This window comes from Trichechus manatus, unplaced genomic scaffold (genome assembly GCF_000243295.1).
Source record: "Trichechus manatus latirostris isolate Lorelei unplaced genomic scaffold, TriManLat1.0 scaffold00002, whole genome shotgun sequence".
Classification (NCBI taxonomy): Eukaryota; Metazoa; Chordata; class Mammalia; order Sirenia; family Trichechidae; genus Trichechus; species Trichechus manatus.
Window position 1 is genome coordinate 28,521,137 of NW_004443938.1, and position 21,707 is coordinate 28,542,843.

The 21,707-nt window shown below is 39.2% G+C and overlaps 1 protein-coding gene across 4 annotated transcripts in view; it reads right to left on the reverse strand.

Moving 5' to 3' along the window:
* The window catches only part of PHACTR2 (phosphatase and actin regulator 2), a 137,474-nt gene that overhangs the window by 91,006 nt on the left and 24,761 nt on the right, over positions 1 to 21,707 (reverse strand). For all 4 annotated transcript variants that reach the window (XM_004368859.2, XM_023729459.1, XM_023729455.1 and 1 more), the window contains exon 2: positions 6,321 to 6,488. In XM_004368859.2, the coding sequence (XP_004368916.1) occupies positions 6,321 to 6,488 (168 nt within the window). The remainder of the gene's footprint in view (positions 1 to 6,320; positions 6,489 to 21,707) is intronic.

Here is a 21,707-nt window from a genome sequence, read left to right on the forward strand (position 1 = left end):
CACACCCTCAACCCCACCACTGACAAACCCCTTTCCTAGTCTGGGTTTCTGTTAACAGGAATTTTTAATTGGTAGTAGGTAGAATACAACACTGACTTATTAATGCCATTGTAATAGCATGTTTACTATTGTGATGGGAATAAGAATGGTCCCTTCACGACCTGTTTAGGTAGTCTTTAAGTCAACTGTATTTTGCAATGCTCCTTCTGAGCCCGAAGGTTGCCCTGTCCTGCAAGGCAGACTGAGATTGTGTCCTGACTTCAGTTCTCCGGCCTGTTTTTAATGCAGGAAGTTACCCACATTATCAACTCTGGTTAGTCTGGTTATTAGGTTCTAGGACAGGAGAATATCTCCCTTTTCCATGTACTTGCCCAGGTGACCCTCTGCTTTACCTTTGTCTCCTGATTGAGGGGGTCCGTCTTTGGTCCCACCTGTGTTTTATCCCTTCCCTATTTTTAGAACTCACAATGTCAATTACACCTTTTTTCCTAAATAATTTTTTTTTCCTGTGGTTTTTGTAGGGGAGGGAACGGTTTCTTCCCCTGGATGTATAAACATGCTTGTATCTACCACACCTAAGAATACAAACAAAAGCACACTCTCTCTAAACACAGTAACTCTTCTAACTTCTACTTAGTCTCTCTGTTACCTTCAAAACCAGACATCTTGAAAATCCATCCTGTCATCTGCTGCTTCCTCTTGCTCCCCACACTAATTCCTTGTTCACTGCAATCTGCCTCTGCATCCAGCACTTCACTGAGGTTAGGCCAAGCTCTGAATCACCAGTTAGTGTTCCTCTCTCATTTGCATCCTTTTCAATATCTACAACATTTGACATAACTGATTACTCCTTTCTTAAAATACCTCTTGCTTAATTTACAAAAGGTGTCATTATGTTGGCTGTCTTTGACTTTCCTTTTTCTATTTTGTCCCTTCTCTTGGTTAAGTGGAAGAATTCTTGCCTTCCATGCCAGAGACCTAGATTCGATTCTTGACCAATGCACCTCAGCACAGCCACCACCTGCCTGTCAGCGGAGGCTTGTGTGTTGCTATGATGCTGAGCAGGTTTTAGAGAAACTTCCAACTAAGATGGACTAGGAAGAAAGGCCTGGTGATCTACTTCCAAACATCAATGAAAACTCTATGGATCACAATGGTCTGATCTGCAACCAATTAAGGGGATGGCAGAGGACTGGGCAGTTTTTCGTTCCATTGTACATGAGGTTGCCATGAGTCAGGGGCCGACTCAGCGTAGATCATTAAGACATGCTCTTTGCCCATGGACATATATTGAGAATATTAGACTATGGTACAATGAGGAATTTTGATGAAGGGATTCTTTTGGACAGTAAGCGTGGAGAAAACTGAACTTATATCAAGAAATAAATGACTTTCTAGCTTAAACAAATACCACTGACACTCCTTTGAATCAGTCTTAATTCTTCACCTGAGATTTAAAGCCAACTTCCTCCATTAGTCTATATGAAAGGTACTTGTTAGGTTCCATTGCATTGGTTCCAACTCATAGCGACACTGTGTACAACAGAACAAAACACTGCCTGTTCCCACACCATCCTCACAATCATTGTTATGCATAAGCCCATTGTTGCAGCTACAGTGTCAATCCATCTCACGGAGGGTCTTCCTCTTTTTTTGCTGGCCCTCTATTTTATCAAGCATGATGTCCTTCTCCAGGGACTGGTCTCTTTTGACAACATGTCCAAAGTACATAAGACAAAGTCTCACCATCCTCTCTTCTAAGGAGCATTCTGGTTGTACTTCTTCCAAGAAAGATTTGTTCGTTCTTCTGGTCATGGTATATTCAATATCCTTTGCCAACACCACAGTTCAAAGGCGTCTATTCTTCTTCAGTCTTCCCTATTCACTGTCCAGCTTTCACACACATATGAGGTGACTGAAAATACTGTGGCTTGGGTCAGGTGTACCTTAGTCTCCAAAGTGACATCTTTGCTATTTAAAATTTTAAAGAAGTCTTTTGCAGCAGACTTGCCCAAAGCAACATGTTGTTTGATTTCTCAACTGATCCTTCCGTGGGCGTTGACTGTGGATCCAAGTCAAAAGAAACCCTTAATAACTTCAATCTTTTCTCTGTTTATCACAATGTTCCTTAATTGGTCAAGTTGTGAGGATTTATGTTTTCTTTGTGTTGAGATGCAATCCATACTGAAGGCTGTAGTCCTTGGTCTTCATCAGTAAGTGATTCAAGTCTTCATTTCAGCAAGCAAGGTTGCATCATCTGCATATTGCAGGTTGTTAATGAGTCTTCCTCAATCCTGATGCTGTGTTCTTCTTCATATAGTTCAACTTCTCAGATTATTTGCTCAGCATATAGACTGAATAAGTATGGTCAAAGAATACAACCCTGATGCACACCTTTCCTGATTTTAAACCATGCAGTATCCCCTTACTCTGTTCAAACGACTACCTCTTGGTCTATGTATAGGTTCCTCATGAGCACAATTAAGTATTCTAGAATTCCCATTCTTCATAACACTATTCAAAATTTGTTACAATCCACACAGTTGAATGCCTTTGCACAGTCAATAAAGCACAGCCAAACATCTTTCTGGTATTCTCTGCTTTCAGCCAAGATCCACCTGCCATCAGCAATGATATCCTTCGTTCCATGTCCTCTTCTGAATCTGGCTTGAACTTTTGGCAGTTCCCTGTTGATGTACTGCTGCAACTGCTTTTGAATGATCTTCAGCAAAATTTTACTTGCGTGTGATATTAATGATACTGTTTGATAATTTCCACATTCTGTTGGAACACCTTTCTTTGGAATGGGCACAGATATGGATTTCTTCCAGTTGGCTGGCCAGGAAACTATCTTCCAAATTTCTTTCTTTTCTTTTTTTTTATTGTACTTTAAGTGAAAGTTTACAATTCAAGTTAGCTTCTCATACAAAAATTTATACACACGTTGTTATGTGACCCTAGTTGCTCTCCCTACACTGTGACAGCACACTCCTCCTTCCCACCCCGGATTTCCCGTGTCCATTCAGCCAGCTCCTGACCCTCTGTGCCTTCTCATCTCACCTCTGGACAGGAACTGCCCATTTACTCTCATGTACCTACTTGAACTAAGAAGCACACTCTTCACAAGTATCATTTTATGTCCCATAGTCCAGCCAAATCTTTGTCTGAAAAGTTGGCCTTGGAAATGGTTTTACTTTTGGGGTAACACAGTCTGGGGGCCATGTCTTTGGGGCCCCTCCAGTCTCAGTCAAACCATTAAGTTTGGTCTTTTTACTAGAGTTTGAGTTCTGCACCCTTTTCTCCTGCTCCATCAGGGACTCTCTGTTTTGTTCCCTGTCAGGGTGGTCACTGGCAGTAGAAAGGCACCATCTAGTTCTTCTGATCTCAGGCTGATGGAGTCTCTGGTTTCTGTGGCCCTTTCTGTGTCTTGGGCAAAAATTTTCCTTGTGTCTTTGGTGTTCTTCATTCTCCTTTGCCTCCAGTGGGTCTGGACTAAATGATGCATCTCAGATGGCTGCTCACAAGCTTTTAAGACCCCAGACACCACTTGCCAAAGTGGGATGTAGAACATTTTTTTAATAAACTTTGTTAGGCCAACTGACCTAGATGTCCCCTGAAAACCATGGTCCCCAAGACCCCTGCCCCTGCTACTCTGTCCCTTGAAGTGTTTGGTTGTATTCAGCAAACTTCTTAGCTTCTGGTTTAGTCCAATTGTGCTGACGTCCCCTGTAGTGTGTGCTGTCCGTCCCTTTACCTAAGATAATTCTTGTCTACTATCTAGTTAGTAAATACCCATCTCCCTTTCTCCCTACCCTCATAACCGGCAAAGCATGTTTCCTTCTGTGTTTATTAAACCTCTTCTCTTCCAAATTTCTTGACACAAACAAGTGAGTACCTCCAGTGCTGCATTCATTTGTTGAAACATCTCAGTTGGTATGGTATTCCATCAATTCCTGGATCCTTGTTTTTCATCATTCCTTTCAGTACAGCTTGGACTTCTTCCTTCAATACTACTGGTTCTTGATCATATTCTACCTCCTGAAATGGTTGAAGGTCCACAAATTCTTTTTGGTACAGTGACACAGTGTATTCCTTCCATCTTCTTTTGATGTCTCCTGGGTTGTTCAATATTTTCCCTGTAGAAACCTTCAACATTGCAACTGAAGTTTAGAATTTTCTCTTCAGTTTTTTTAGCTTGAGAAATGTTGAGTGTGTTCTTCCCTTTTTAATTTTCTAACTCCAAGTCTTTGTACATTTCATTATAATACTTTGTCTTTTCAAGTTGCCCTTCAAAATCTTCCGTTTAGCTCTTTCACTTCATCATTGCTATAGCTACTCAACATTCAAGAGCAAGTTTCAGAGTCTCTCCTGGCATCCATTTTGGTCTTTTCTTTCTTTCTTGTCTTTTTAATGACCTTTTGCTTTTTTCATGTATGATGTCCTTGATGTCATTCCACAACTTGTCTGTTCTTCAGTCATTAGTGTTCAGTGGGTCAAATCTATTCTTGAGATGTTCTCTAAATTCTGGTGGGGATATACTCAAGGTCGTATTTTGGCTCTCGTGGACTTGCTCTAATTTTCTTCAGCTTCAACTTGAACTTGCATATAAGCAATTGACGGTCTGCTCTGCAGTCAGCTCCTGGACTTGTTCTGACTGATGATACTGAGCTTCTCCATCATCTCTTTCCACAGATGTAGCTGATCTGATTTCTGTGTATTCCATCTGGCAAGGTCCACGTGCACAGTTGCCATTTATGTTATTGAAAAAAGGTATTTGCAATGAAGAAGTCGTTGGTCTCGCAAAATTCTATCATAAGATCTCCAGCATCATTTCTATCACCAAGATCATATTTTCCAACTACTGATCCTTCGTCTCTATTTCCAACTTTTGCATTCCAATCACCAGTAATTATCAATGCATCTTGACTGCATGTTTGATCAATTTTAGACAGAAGTTGGTAAAAATCTTCAATTTCCTCATCTTTGGCATTAGTGGTTGGTGTGTAAATTTGAATAATAGTCACATTAACTGGTCTTCCTTTTAGGCGTATGGATATTATTCTATCACTGACAGCGTTGTACTTCAGGATAGATCTTGAAATGTGCTTGTTGATGATGAATGCAACACCATTCCTCTTCAATTTGTCACTCCTGGCGTAGAAGATCACATGATTGTCTGATTCAAAATAGCCAATACCAGTTCATTTCAGCTCGCTAATGCCTAGGATATCGATTTTTATGTGTTCCATCTCATTTCTGACAATCTCCAATTTTGCTAGATTCATACTTTGTACATTCTATGTTCTGATTATTAATGGATGTTTGTACCTGTTTTTTCTCATTTTGAGTCATGCTACATCAACAAATGAAGGTCCCGAAAGCTTTACTCCCTCCACATCATTACAGTTGCGTCTACTTCAACTCTTCCCTGGTGGTATTTTGAGTTCCTTCCAACTGAGGGGCACACCTTCTGGCACTATACCAGACAGTGTTCCACCACTATAAGGTTTTCACTGGCCAATTTCTTCACAAGTAGACTGCCAGGTCCTTCTTCCTAGTCAGTCTTAGTCTGGAATCTCTGCTGAAACCTGTCTACCATGGGTGACCCTAAAGGTATTTGAAATACCAGTGGCATAGCTTCCAGCATCACAGCAATATGCAAGCCACCACAGTACAACAAATTGACAGATGTGTGGGGATGAAAGGTACTAAATGATGTAATTCTTAAGATTTAACAAATCCACAAATTAACAATAGAGAAATGTTCACACCAATAGGATATGGCTCCCCTAGAACAGAGGCCACTCATTTGTTCCAAGATATGACGGAAATTTAAAATTAAACAATAATTATGGTAATGCTTTTCTTCCATGCACCCATTTAAATCTTGAGCACAGAACAAATACCTTAAAAAAATTAAATTAACAATAAGAGGCTGCTACTGGAATTAGATGGATACATACATAACAATATGTATTTCATAAATGGATCATAAATAGAAACTTGTATCCATAAGCTGATGAACATGATTTCCACTTCTAATTTCCCACTATTTCACCTCCTCCTCCCCACATATCAGTCTTATGTGAATTTATAAGTATATGTAATAAATAAATGTAAGTATATATTAAAAATAAGACCATTAGAATTTATTTCTAATATACTAGAAAGTCAAAGTGAAGAGAAAAAGAAGGCAAATCTTTCTTAAATAATTTCGTTTCAAATATCGCTAATTTTTTTTTCTAGAAAAAATCTGCAAGATGTAATTTCTCACCCTTTGAAAAATTTAGGAATTTATTTTGTGTATATGATAGTCATACCTGCTGATGTTTCTCTAAATTTGTCACTTGTCTTCTTTTTCCTCCATTTCCAAGGTTTAAAGATTTTACCAATGGTGGATAGTTTCCCCTTTCTCTTGAAGGGAGGTGTTTGGGAACCTGATGTTGGGCCATCTGAGTTTGCTATAGAAGCTTTGTCCAGTCCGTCAACTGTATTAAAGAAAAAATAATGTCAGAGAAGGCTGTAATAAAAGTTGGAAACAACATTATCTATTTCTTCCTGAGTTGTTAAAAGTAAGCAAAATCACTCTAATTAGAATCTCATATGAAGTTTATTTTGTCCCATTTCCCAGCTTGCAGGAATCCCCTGATATTAATCAGTTAGTCAACTGATCAGAAATTATAGTCCCTGTAGTTATTCATTTACAAGAAAGAAGTGAGAGACTTACGTATAAAGGTCTGAGAAAGACAACTAAATCCATCTGTAACAACTATATCAATGTTTTGTGTAGGAATAGAATATTCTAAATATTCCTAAAATAGGATGTTCTTCGAGAGACTAGTTTGGCATTCTGAGTAATAAATATTAGTTATGGTTTGGCTAAAACCATAGTTTCTCCTTCACAAAATAAAATTAAGCGCCAAGAAGCTAAATTCTGATTTTTTACAATGCTAGAACTAGCTTTTTGTTCCAATATGAAAATTTTTCTGCTACAAATAAACTGATAGCTAGCACTACCAGTAAGAGACACATAGGAAATGTCGGTATTGTGTATGAGGGAATATATCATTATATCCCTCAATCGTTTTATTCACCAGAGGAAAGGCACAAAACCTTAAGTTACCTTGTAGTATGTTCAAAAAGGCAGAGAGATAGTAATAAATTATTCCAACCATCAAAATTTAATGGCAAAAAACTAGAAATAGACCAGTGTCAGACGTGAAAGACCTACACAAAGAAAACTACAAAACGCTATTGCAAGAAACCAAAAGAGACCTACATAAATGGAAAAACATACCATGCTCATGGATAGGTAGACTCAACATTGTGAAAAAGTCAATTCTACCCAAAGCAATTTACAAGTACAATGCAATCTCTATCCACATACCAACAGCATTCTTTAATAAGATGGAAAAACTATTCATTAACTTCATATGGAAAGAAAAGAAGCCCTGGATAAGTAAAGCATTATTGAAGAACAAAGTAGGAGGCCTCGCACTATCTGACCTCAGAGCCTACTATACAGCTACGGTAGTCAAAACAGCCTGGCACTTGTACAATGACACATACATTGACCAATGGAACAGAATTGAGAACCCAGATGTAAATCCATCCACCTATGGTCATCTAATCTTCGACAAAGGCCCAAAATCCATCAAATGGGGAAAAGACAGTCTTTTTAACAACTGGTGCTGGCAAAATTGTAAAAAAAAAAAATATCTGTAAAAACAAAAATGAAACAGCACCCATACTTCACACCATACACAAAACCTAATTAAAAATGGATCAAAGACCTACACATAAAACCAAAAACTATATAGAATATGGAAGAAAAAATAGGATCAATGCTAGGGGCCCTAATATATGGCATAAATATGATACAAACCATAACTAACAATACACAAACATCAGAAGATAAACTAGAAAACTGGGATATTCTAAAAAGCAAACATTTAGTTCACCAAAAGACTTTAACAAAAGAGTAAAAAGCAAACCTATAGCCTGGGAAAAAAATTTTGCCTATGACATATCTGACAAAAGTCCAATCTCTACAATCTATAAGAAAATCCAACATCTCTACAACAAAAAGACAAATAATCCAATTAAAAAATGGGCAAAGGATATGAACAGACATTTTACCAAAGAAGACATCCAGGCAGCTAACAGACACATAAAGAAATGTTTGCTATCACTAGCCATTAGAGAAATGCAAATCAAAACTACACTGGGATACCATATCACCCTGACATTACTGGCACTAATCAAAAAAACAGAAAATAACAAATGTTGGAGAGACTATGGGGAGACTAGAACTCTTATGCACTGCTGGTGGGAATGCAAAATGGAACAACCATTTTGGAAAACAATATGGCATTTCCTTAAAATGCTAGAAATAGAAATAGCATAGGATCTAGCTATCCCACTCCCAGGAATAAATCCTAGAGAAATAAGAGCCATCATATAAACAGACATATGCACACCCATGTTCACTGCAGTATTATTCACAATAGCAAAAAGACGGAAACAACCTAAGTGCCCATCAACAGATGAATGGATAAACAAACTGTGGTACATACACACAGTGGAATACTATGCAACAGTAAAGAACACTGATGAATCTGTGAAATATCTCACAAGATGGATGAAGTTATAGAAACTTAATAGACACATCCAAACTCCCTGAGGGACCGAGCTACTGGGCTGAGGACTGGAGACTACAGTCTTGGGGGACATTTACTCAATTGGCACAACATAATTTATAAAGAAAATGTTCTATATCTGACTGTGGTGAGTAGCGTCTGGGGTCTTAAAAGCCTGTGAGAGGCCATCTAAGATACATCTACTGGTTTCACTCCCTCTGGAGCAAAGGAGAGTGAAGAAAATCAAAGACACAAGGAAAAGATTAGTCCAAAGGACTAATGGACCACAAATATGACAGCCTCCACCAGCCTGAGCCCAGAACTAGATGGTGCCTGGCTACCACTACTGATGACTCTGACAGGGACCATAACAGAGCGTCCCGGACAGAGTAGGAGAAAAATGTAGAACAAAATTCAAATTCACAAGAAAAGACCAGACTTACTGGTCTGACAGCAACTGAAGAAACCCTAAGAGTAGGCCCCAGACACCCTTTGTACTGAAGTCACTCAAAGTTCATCCTTCAGTCAAAGATTAAACAGGTCTCTACAACAAACAATGACACGTGAGGAATGTGCTTCATAGTTCAATCATGTATATGAGGCTAAATGGGCACACCAGCCCAAAAGCAAAGACAAGGCAGGAAAGGATAGGAAAATTGGACGAATGGGGAACCTGGCATGGAGAAGGGTAGAGTGTTGACACATTGTGGGTTGGCAACCAATGTCACAAAACTATTTGTGTATTAACTGTCTGAGGAGAAACTAATTTGCTCTGTAATCTTTCACCTAAAGTACAATTAAAAACAAAATAAAATCTTTGTTTAAAGTGGCTGGAATAGAAGAGAAACCCTCTAAGATGGGGAATAAAAAATCTGAAAATTCAGAAAAATCAACAACAACCAAAAAAAAGAAATAGACCAGTGTCACCAACAGGAAAATGGATAAATCAACTATGGTATTATTCATTCAATGAAATATCACTCAGCAATAAAAAGTAATGAAAGATTGATACATACAACAACATGGATATATCTCAAAAACATTGTGCTTTAAAAAAAAAAAAAGCCATGCATGTGGTTCCATTTATATCAAGTTCTAAAACAAGCAAAACTAATCTATGACAAAAAAAAAGAAAAGGAAGAAAAGAAAATCAAAACAATCTTTGCTTCTTGGAGTAAAATGGCAGTAGGAATTAATTCATAATAGGATTCAGGGAACTTCCTGGGGCAATAAAAATGGTCCCAGTAAGGGCTGGATTATACAAAACTCATCAAGCGGTACTTACAATTTTGTGCATTTCACTTTATGTAAAATTTACCATAAATAAAAACATAAACATATAGTGAAGTCTAATTAATATACATGCCAGTGTTTAGGGGTCAAGCATACTGATATCCATCAAAAAATAATAAATGGACAGATAGATGGATAAATATGCAATAAAGTAAAATGTAGCAAAATGTTAACAAGTGTTCAATCTAGGTGGTGGAAAAATAGGAGTTAACTCTACAATTCTTTCATCGTCTCTGTATAAAATTTTTCATAATGAAATCTGGGAAAAACTAAACAAAACAAAAATTGAACGGTAAGGGCTTCTACTTTTGGGAAGATGGAATAGACTTACTTTTTCCTATTCTTCCTGCTAAATACAACTTAAAAACCCTGGACATTATGCATAAAACAAACATTAAGACTTTGAAAGGTGGTGAGAAGGCAACCTGGCTTGGGCCTTTAAAACCTAGGAAACGGCATGGTGGTGGGATTCCTGTGTTTCCTTTCTGCCTCAGATATCCCAGATGTGTTGCTGAAGAAGCCAGAAACCCAGAAATGCTAACGGGCACAGACCAAAATAGCCTCAGCAAAAGTCTGCTCTCACGAGTCAAACGACCAGAAAAGAGGCAGCCTTGCAAGACAGAAAACTTTTAAACAGTAAATGCTCTACTCCAGTCAAACACCACAAAAGAAACTGTTGGCCATCCAAACTAGCAAAGGCAGAGTGGGGAAACTGGACTTCCACCCCCAGGAGGCTGTAAGGAGGAGGCTTATTAATACTCCCATTGAAATAGTGTCAGAGAAGGCCAAGTAGGGAGCCAGCGCCTTCATTTCTGCCAGCTGGGCCAGTACTGACGTGCACAATGTGATGTCCATGGAGAATGCATGGGGAGCCTGGACTTCCACCCCCACTAGCAGTATGAGGTATCCCTCCTCCTCCCCATTACAATGGTGTCATAGGAGGCCTAGGAGCAACAGGCCTTTCACCACCATCCAGTGCTAATGAGACTACCTCACCACAGTGTCAGTAAAGACCATGTGGAAAGTCAGAAATCCCACCCCTGCCCAGCAGTAACAAGGGTCTCTCTTCCCCAGCCCACAACCCACCCCCTTACCTCAGGTGTCAATGGAGGCTAAGTTGAGAATCTGGATTTCTACCTGTAGCTAGCAGTAACAAGGTTGCATGGCCCCCGTGCCTCCCCACTAGAGAGGTATCTGACAAAGTCACTTAAAACATAAGATCTCAATAAGATCCAGAGTCTCATAACATAATACAAAAATGTCCAGGTTCCAATCGAAAATCACTTGTCATTGCAAGAAAGAGGAAGATCTCAAACTAAATCAAAAAAGACAATCAATAGATGCCAACACCTAAATTGTTACAAGCTCTTCTTCCAAACAAGGATGATAAAACCAACTCTTCTCACTACCCAAGTCTAATCTATTTTCAGGTGTTATCTTGGTAGAGATACCCTGAGGCTGTGCATCGGCAGGGTAAACTGGAGATGAAAGTTCTGCACTGACCGATCCCTCTGTATGTAGGTCCTAACTCCACTTTACCCCACATCAGCACGACAGGTAGAGGGAAACACAGGATAGACTGATTTTGAAGCTATGCCAGAGTAAAGAAGTAAAATCCTTATCTATGTCACTTCTACTCCTGCCCAAATGCTTTCTTTGAACGAAGGGCAAACCCAGTGAGGAACTGAGTGTATGGTTTTTGTCTTCTTTTTGGAGTCTTCACACTGAACTCTCGTTGAAGGGCTTAATTTTGAACAACTGAAATGCTGTGAAATATAAAAGGGCCGATTATTGCAAACATAGGAACTAAAGCTTCCATCTCAAATGCCGTCTCTGCAGCTATAGACACGCATCTATTTCTCATTTCCCTACAATGCAGTGGGATCTTTATCTCCCAACCCACATATCCAGTTCCCCAACACACCATAAAAATTTGCTTTCCATCTGAACCGAGGAAGCATGATCAATTTTTTTCTTGAAAGCAAAAGCAAAAAACAAACGTTAAATAACTCCTTAGATGACAGAAGGTGGCAGGCAGGGAGATTGAGAGAGACAGCTGATGAGTGAAAAATAAAAGCCTTAATGTTAAATTCATAGCTGCATTAGAAATTAACTGACACTGTGTTTATTTATTATGCATTTACAGTTCTAGTCTTTATCTCTACTCTGGGAAGGGCCTGGGCCAATTCCAACAGCCACAGCTGCACACATGTACACGTCTTTTTCCTGACTGAAGGAATCCACCTGTGAGTTATGCAATTGCTGGATGACTACAGTTAACTACCAGTTAAAAACCAGTTGCCGTCAAGTTGACTTGCACAGAAACCATTAGACAAGGTGTAGAGAGTAGAACTGCGTTCCACAGGATTTTCAATGGCTGATTGTTCGGATATCGATTGTCAGAACTTTCTTACATGGTGCCTCTGGCTGGACTCAAACCTCCAACCTTTCGGTTAGCAGCGGAGCACGTTAACCGTTTGCATTACCCAGGGGTGCCTACAGTTAACCACACTTGCCATTAAAAACCATATGTTGGCATAGTTGGTCACACTGCCATCATCATTCTCTTAAATTATGAATGTGAAAGAAATTATCACCCACTATTGAGTAGCATGAACAGAACATTAAATCTCTTCTTTCTTCCAGACACCCAGGATACTGCCGGCACCACTAATATTTCTGTAATTTTCTTTTTGGACCAATTTGTCACTAAAATCAGTTTGAAATTTTCTTTCTAAAAATTCTTGATCCACTCTCATGTTATGAAGACTGACCTTCCTTTTCACACTTGAGATCAACAGTTTGAAATACAACATATTTAGAAATACAAACCGTCACTGGCTATTTGAACGTAAAAATTCTGGGTGACACAGCTCAGTCTACATTCTCATTAAAACAAGCTCACATCTACCAAGACTTCCCCGAACCACCAACTGGTAAGAATTCAGAGTACATGCAGGTTTTATTTCTCATTTAAACAGAAATTAGTCAATTAGAGACAGTTCCAGTGCACATATGACCATATAAGCCACAAATGAGTCTAGAAATTATCATATAAAATGAACTACAGGCTTGGAGAATCTTTCCTTTATGTGCACTGAGATCTGAGAATGACAGGTATTCTTAGAAAAACAGTAAATCTACTTAGTAATATAAGAGTTTGTAGTATTCTTATAACATTCAGTAGTTATGTGATATTTTAGGTATTCACCTTTCTCCAGACATAATTATTTCAATCACTTAGAAAGTGAAAGAAACGTGGCATAGCATTTAACCTCACAAATTTTGTACCGGAAAGATCATTTAGTAGAAAAGAACCTGATTAAAGAGCTCTTTGTACTGATTCTTTGTGCAAACTGTGTGGCCACCCTGTGAAAATGTAGGTGGCAAAGATGGTCTCAACTTTCCACTAAATATCCTTAAATATCTGAAGATTAATACAAATATATTTTTGAAGCCCAGTAATAATAAAAACAAAGAGAAATCATGTGTGGTAAATAGTGCTTTGAGACTTTGCTGTAGTAAGTGTATACTCATAACATTATTCATAGTGATTTTATTGTACCAAGAAGTGTAAACCTATTAAAAGGGTACTGCACAAAGACATCTGATATTTGAAATCAAGAATGTAAAGGAAGTCAACGAAACAAAACAAAAAACCTTATTTCCTTAAAATATGGTTTCTATGCTGTTTTTTTATGTTGCCTGTGTAATTTATTATGCTTACATAGTATTATCACTATAAATTTTTCTTTCTATTACAGTTTTTATGTTTCCGTTATAATTCTGCCGCTGTCCCCTTTAAAGGTCACAAAACATATGGCAAAGAAACATTACAATAGTGCTTAGAGAAGATTTAACTTTGTTTCCTACACTTACATGAGGCCTCTCTCAACTGAAACAACGACTCAGGATACATGCTATCATATACAAAGGCATACACACGTTTTCTGGGCACAGAACCAAGTAGACAATAAGGTCAGAATAAATCAGTGCTATGAGACATTGAAGATGAGATTGGATAATGGTTTCTAAGGCAGCCAAACGGCTGGCCTTGTCTTATCTAAAAAAAATCCCCCAAAAATCCAACCCATTGCATTCGAGTCGATTCCACATAGCTATCCTGCAGGACAGAGTAGAACTGCCCCGTAGAGTTTCCAAGGCAGCAAATCTTTACGGAAACAGACTGCCACATCTTTCTCCCACAGCGCAGGTGGTGGGTTCGAACTGCCGACCTCTCAGTTAGCAGCTGAGTGCTGAACCACTGCACCACCAGGGCTCTCTCTGAGTTATCTAAAGGAGATCCTTACTCTCTGGGTTGGATCAAAATCTCTTCCTTTTTTGAATAAGATGAACGGCCAATGGAAGGAGAAAAAAGGAACAGGGTAATCAAAATGTATGGTATTGCATGGCAGTACGGGTTAACAATTCTCAAAACTCTTATACATGTGCATTGGGACTGAACAAATAAGTAAATAGATGGGGAATGGTAGATGGCGAGAGCCAGATTTCTCACTGTTGGAGAAGGACATTACAGATAAGCAAGAAGGGAAAGCAAGAATGAACCATGTGGCACTGGATTAGAGTTGGAGATGTTAGTATGAACTCATGTTTGGCCCAATATAGATACAGAAGCAATTACAGATAAAGTGTATATACATGGCTTAGTATACATATGTACTTCCCAGTTCTGTCCACTCAGAGGGTCCAGAAGCAATGACTCCCAAGTACCGAAAGTTTCTAATATCATTCTCTAATACAAGGAACCAGATCTCCTTATAGAAATGGATGCCTCTAGGGTTGGGGCTGGGAAAATACTAGGTAAGCCTGGAACATCTTATAGTGCCAGAAAGTAAGGAAGTGCTCAAAAAACAAACAAATGGGAGTATGTCAAAGAACACAGAAGCCAACTGAAACAGCTCCCAAAGGCCAATGGTGGAACCATTTGAGCCATAAAATAATAACGTACTGTTAGATTGGTGGCGCAGTGGTTAAGAGCTAACCAAAATGTCGGCAGTTCGAATCCACCAGCCGCTCCTTGAAAACCCTATGGGGCAGTTCTGCTGTGTCCTATAGGGTCGCTATGAGTCAGAATCAACTCGATGACAACAAGTTTGGTTTTTTCTTTAGTTTAGTGTTAAATTATAACTCAAAGTATAAAATATCCATGAATTCATACTGATATAAATAAATGAGTACATAAATAAACACGGGAAAAGAGACAAATCTGTACAGAAGATTTCCAAATAATTTATATAGATAGGATCTTACCTCCCCTCCTTAACTGTGGGCAGCATATACTCTTTCCAAAGACTACAGTATGGAAAGAGGGGAAAAAAGAGCGACAAATGCTCCCTCAGCCAGGCGATCGAGGTTAACATCATCAGTGATGAATAATGTTGGTAACATGTAACCTTGATATGATGTGATGAGAATGGTACTTCAAAACCCGTAACTCCCTTGTAACCATCAGAAACACAACATTCAAAACCAAATGGAGGGACATTTACAGAATACCTGCCCAGTACTCCTCAAAACTGTCAAGGTTATTAAAAACCAGGAAAATCTGAAAATTCACAGACCATAGGAGGTTAAGGAGATATAATATAATGACTAAATGTAATGTGGTACCCTGAATGGAATCCTGGAACAGAAAAAGAACATTACGGAAAAACTAGTGAAATCCTAATAAACTGTGGAGTTTAGCCAATAATAAAGTACCAATGTTGGTGTCTTGGTTGTAACAAATGTATCATACTGATACAAGGTATTACTATTAGGAGAAACTACGTTCAGGGTATATGAGAACTCTCCGTACTATCTCGGCAACTTTTCTGTAAATCTAAAGCTACTCGAAAATAAAGTTTATTTTTAAAAATGTGACATTAGTGAGCATGGAAGTAAACAAGGATAAGGGTTTAGGAGATTCTTAGGGACTGGGACATGAGCTCTAGGGAGAGCTCAAGAAGTACTGTCTGAAAAACCTGTTGCCTTCAAGTTGATTTGACTCATATAGGACAAAGACTGCAATCTTTATGGAAGCAGACTGCCACATCTTTCTCCGATGGAGTGGCTGGTGGGTTCGAACTGCTGACCTTTGGGTTAGCAGTGCAGTGTTTAGCCACTGCGCCACCAGGGCTCCGTATACCAACAGTAAAAATTTCAGTTCAAAGCAATTTTGGAAAGTACTATGCTTCAGAGTTGCTCATCTTTCTCCTCGAAACTTCCCTTTAGTAATACTTTTAATACCTAGTATTTTAACAGTAAAACAACATTTACAGGTCATCAAATTGCTGTTTCAACCCTTTTTAGCACATGATATGCCCATACAAAGTAAGTGGTACTCAGCATCTTGCAAAAGGGTGGACAATGGGCCCTTTTGCAGCATGGCATAGGAAGTACTTATCCACAGTTATGGTGAGACCCCACAGAGAGAGGAGACTTCAAACTAACCCCCCAACATATCACACACACACACACACACACACACACACACACACACACACACACCCCACATCATGCTGAGATTAGTATCAGGTACTGCTAATACAGAATCACAGATCTGAAAATAAAGAGTTTCCCTGTACTACACTTTATTTTTAAATCATTGAAGCTGAACTATTTTCAATCATAAAATTTTATTTGGGAATCAAAAGTAAACTTAAACGTTGGTAATTTATTTCCTGACCACTGAGGATGAGTTTTTTTAGCTCATCCATTTACCCCACCCCTCCCCGAACTCATAGGGATAGGAGAAGAGTAGAATAATTCAGAAACAGAAATCCCATAACTCATGCTTGTGTGAAAGGTCTAATGAGAGGTTCCCAAAAATGAACTATTCATTGAGTCACCCTGGGTTTCATTCTCTCCTGAAAGGTGACATTATTGAGTATTTTATTAATAGCAGAATAATAGCTAATATTTATTGAAGGAGCTTTGGTAGTGCAACGGTTAAGCACTCGGGTGCTAACCAAAAGGTTAGTGGTTCAAACCCACTAGCAGTTCCACAGGAGAAAGAACTAATTATCTGCTTCTGTAAAGATTACAGCTAAGAAAACTCTATGGGGCAGTTCTACTCTGTCACACGGGGTTGCTCTGAGCTGGAATCAACTTGATGGCATCTAACAACAACATTTATTATTTACTGTGTGCCATGTACAGTGCTAAGAAGTTTACCTGTATTAATTATCTCATATAATTCTCAAAATAACTGAGATAGCTATCATCATTAGCCCCATTTCTGAGATGAGAAACCAAGACTCAGCAAGATTAAGGACCTAGCTCAGTATCTGGCATATTTAGTACGTATGCATGTGTTTATATGCATATGAGAGAACGATTCAGATATATTTATTGACTCAATTGTGTGACTCAATAAAATGTGTATGGTTCTCACATGATACATGCAGTCAGTGGCTGAGTTTGGATTAGAAGTCAGGTCTGTCTGCCTTCAGAGATAGCACTCTTAACTACCATACCACAGGGCCTCCTTTAATTCAGTGCCAAGCACTCATCATATAAAGTTTTTGGGGGAATCACAGAGATAGTAAGATATGATTTTTGCCCTTAAGGAGCTCACAGTACAGTTATAGAAACAGACATGATCCAGGGCCAGTGATGCAAGCCAAATGGCCGTAAGTGTTAGGACAAAGGTGGAAGCAGTGTAGCAAAGGGAGGAGCAATAAACTCTGGCCGGGTGACTGGGGAAGGTCCCGGGGTGGCGCAAACGGTTTGCACTCGACTACTAACCTAAAGGTTGGTGCTTTGAACCCACCCAGCACAACGAAAGAAAGGCCTGGCCATCTGCTGTCATAAAGATTACAGCCAAGAAAACCCTATGGAATTGTACTCAGTAACACAGGAGGTCGCCATGAGTTGGAATCAATTCGATGGCAACAGGTTTGGTTTTTTTGGTGTGGGTGACTGGGAAATATGTCACAGGCAGTGGGAGACTTGAATCTTAAAGAGAAGTAGCCTTTCAGGTGGAACTCAATGAGGGATGGCCTGAAAGTAAACAAATCAAGGATGGCTGACCTTTTAAAGTAATGTCAACAAACATTTTCTCATTATCTCAGTGCTGTGCTGTTAATACTCACACGATACATATTTATGGAAAAAATAAAAACAAACGGAAAAAGACATGTCCTTGAACGTGAGAAATGGTTAAATGGGAAAATTTTAAAAAGGGACTAGAGAATTCTTGAACTTTGCATGTATAAATGTGTGCTACTACTTAAAATCTAAGAATAATATAATTTTGGAGTTGGAAAAGATTTTCGTTAGCTCAGAAGAAGTTGCTTTTAATCAGCTGACAGTTCGTAAGAAAATAATCAGCATTAAGATAATAAAAAAACCAAAAACCCACTGCTGTCGAGTCGATTCTGACTCATAGCTACCCTATAGGACACAGTAGAACTGCCCCATAGGGTTTCCAAGGAGCAGGTGGTGGATTCGAACTGCCGACCTTTTGGTTAGAAGCTGAGTTCTTAACCATTGTGCCACCAGGGCTCCATTAAGATAATAATCATAGTTAAAAAATATTTTTAAAATTATTTGACCACTGCCTTTTAAAATCCAGAGTTACTTTGTAGTAAGAACAAAAATAATAGATTGTCAAAAAGAAATTAAACTAAACTAAAAGAAAAAGAATAAAATGGGAAAAACCTTTGTTACAATAGAGTATAACAAAAGAATTTTAGTCTCTTGGAGGAAGACTGCTCTTATAACACTGCTATTCATACTTGCCTCCCAATTTGCCAATTTTCATTCCTCCTTCACTTGAAAGAAATTATAAACTTATTTAAAGGGTTTTGGGGTAAGAGCAACACTTCCCACTGTCAATAATACTACTGAGCTTTCTTTCTTTTCTTTTTTTTTAAAATGAAGTATACCATACATACAGAAAATCAATGTAATTACTACCCAGTTCAAGGTATAGAAGTCCCTGGGTGGTGCAAATGGTTAACATGTTCAGCTGCTAACAGAAAGATAGGAAGTTTGAGTCCACCCAGAGGCACCTTAGAAGAAAGGCTTAGCGATCTACTTCCAAGAAATTACTCATTGAATGCTCTGTGGAGTGCAATTCTACTCTGACATGCATGAGGTTGCCATGAGTCAGCGTCAACTCCATGGCAACTGGTTGGTTGACTGGTTCAAGGGATAGAACATTTCCAGTGATCCAGAAAGCTTCCTCCTGCTTCTTCCCAGTCAACACCCACCCTCTTCCCTCCACTCCCCTAGATAACCACTGTTTTGACTTTGATTTTGACTTTCATCACTACTGATTTGTTTTACCTGTTCTCGAACTTCATTTCAGCTAAGTAGAATCATACAGACATACAGACATAGAATCATATAGACATACAGACATACACTTTTGTGCATGTCTTCTTTCACCGAATATTATGTCTGTGAGATTCAGCTATGGGAATTCTTTTTAGTTATTTTGAAATGAGCATTTCAAAGCAAAATTGTATAGTTACCAAATAAAAAATATATTACCTTAGCAAGACCTCCGATGATAGAGTATTTGACAATGACGAGCTTTATGCACAACTGTTCTTTTAAGAAAGGATATGATTATCACTTTCTTTATCTGGAAAATGTAAATAGCATCTTCTTTCCCGTACTAGGTTTCTGGAAAAGTTAATTTACCTTTCTGCCATCTTTTGAGGTTGGCTTGAAGCCATGCTTAATTATAAGCGCACTTAAGCAAGATTAAAGATGGAGAAGCAATTTATTTTCCATAAATAATGACAGCTTTATGTACAGTAAAACCTGTGAGAGCCAGAACTCGATGGGACTGCCTTATTTTTCCAGGGTCTTGAAAGTTTTTCGCCTTGACGGGGTACAGTCTTACCACTTTTCTATCACCTCTATCAGTGGAAAATATTTGCGTTTTCCTTCTCTGACAGGTTCTGCCTTACACAGGTTCCAGCTTTCGCAGGTTTAACTATATATTCTTACTATGTGTATTAGAGCAGGCAGCAGCAGTTTTAAGCAACATAATCTACAGAACCACTACATTATCCGCTGTGGGACCAACAATTATGTATAATGCAGGAGTTCCACATTATCCTGTTATTGCTAATGTTAGGTTCCTTCAAGTCAATTCTGACTCACAGCGACCCCATGTGACGGAGTAGAACTGCCCCATGGGGTTTTCTAGGCTGTAATCCTTTAGGGAACCAGATTGCCAGGTCTTTCTCCCATAGAGCCGCTGGGTGTATTTGAACTGCCAACCTTTCAGATAGTAGCTGAGAGCTTAACTGTGCACCACCAGGGCTCCTTTAATAACCAAAGATATGGCTTTAACCCTTTGGAGGCTGGAGGCGGCCTTCAGAGATAGTATATTTTCCTCATTATATATATGAGGAAGCCAAGACCCAAGAAGGTCACATGGCTTCCCAAACTGTTAACTAATGGCAGAAACAAGAGTCTAGGTCATCAGGTCCCTGTGCTTTTTTCCTATTCTAGCAGGCTATCTTCTTTAGCATATGATAGCTAAACCCATGATGAACCAGTAGCACTTCCTGTTGTTGTTAGCTATTGTTGACTTGGCCCCTAATCGACCATTGTGATCCAAAAGGTTTTCTTTCTTTCTTTTCTCCACATGTGGTTTTTAGTGGCTGATTTTCTGAAATAGATCACCAGGTCTTTCTTCCTAGTCTTAGTCTGGAACTCTGCTAAAACCCGTTCAACATCCTACCAACATGCAAGCTTCCATTAACAGGCAGTTATTGCCTGGGCATGACGTGCACTGGCTGGAAACCAGGTCTCTTGCACAGAAGGCAAGAATTCTACCATTGAAACATCACTGCCCTCCAAACCAAAAAAAAACCAAATCCACTGCCATTGAGTTGATTCCAATTCATAGCAACTCTATTAAAAAAAAAAACCAAACCCATTGCCGTTGAGTCAATTCCAACTCATAGCAACCCTATAGGACAGAGTAGAACTGCCCCATAGAGCTTCCAAGGAGCACCTGGTGGATTCGAACTGCCGACCTTTTGGTTAGCAGCCATAGCACTTAACCACTACGCCACCAGGGTTTCCAGCAACCCTACAGTAGCTCTAAAATTGCAGAAAGACCGTGTATGTAGAACAAAAAGCAAAAAAGACATTACACAATCAGAACAGGCAAAAATCCAGGTTATTGTTCTGGGTTTTGACCACCCAACTGGGATGGTGACCTATAAGCCAAGGAGAGAACTGGCCCCAAGATCCAGCTCTGCTACTTAACTAGCTCTATGACCTTCAGCAAGGACCCCAATTTTTCATCACTGAAATTAGGAGATTCAGCTAAATGACCTCTAGGCTCCTGTCCAACTTAAAAAATTCTGTGCTTCTTCCTATTGCTTTCTGCTGAGCACACTGATCTCATAGGTCACATTAAGATCTGTTCTAAGTGCTTTAAGAATATTGCCCCAACCAAAGACACAAGGAAAGTATTAGCCCAAGAGACAGAATGGGCCACATAAACCAGAGACTTCATCAGCCTGAGACCAGAAGAACTAGATGGCGCCAGGCTACCACCAATGAACGTCCTGACAAGGAACACAACAGAGGGTCCCTGATGGAGCAGTAGAAGGATGGGGTACAGAACTCAAATTCTAGTAAGAAGACCAGACTTAATGGTCTGACTGCAACTGGAGGAGCCCCGGAGAGCATGGCCCCTGGACTCTCTATCACCCCAGAACTAAAACAATTTCCGAGGCCAACTCTTCAGACAGGGATTGGACTGGACTGTGGGACATAAAGTGATACTCGTGAAGA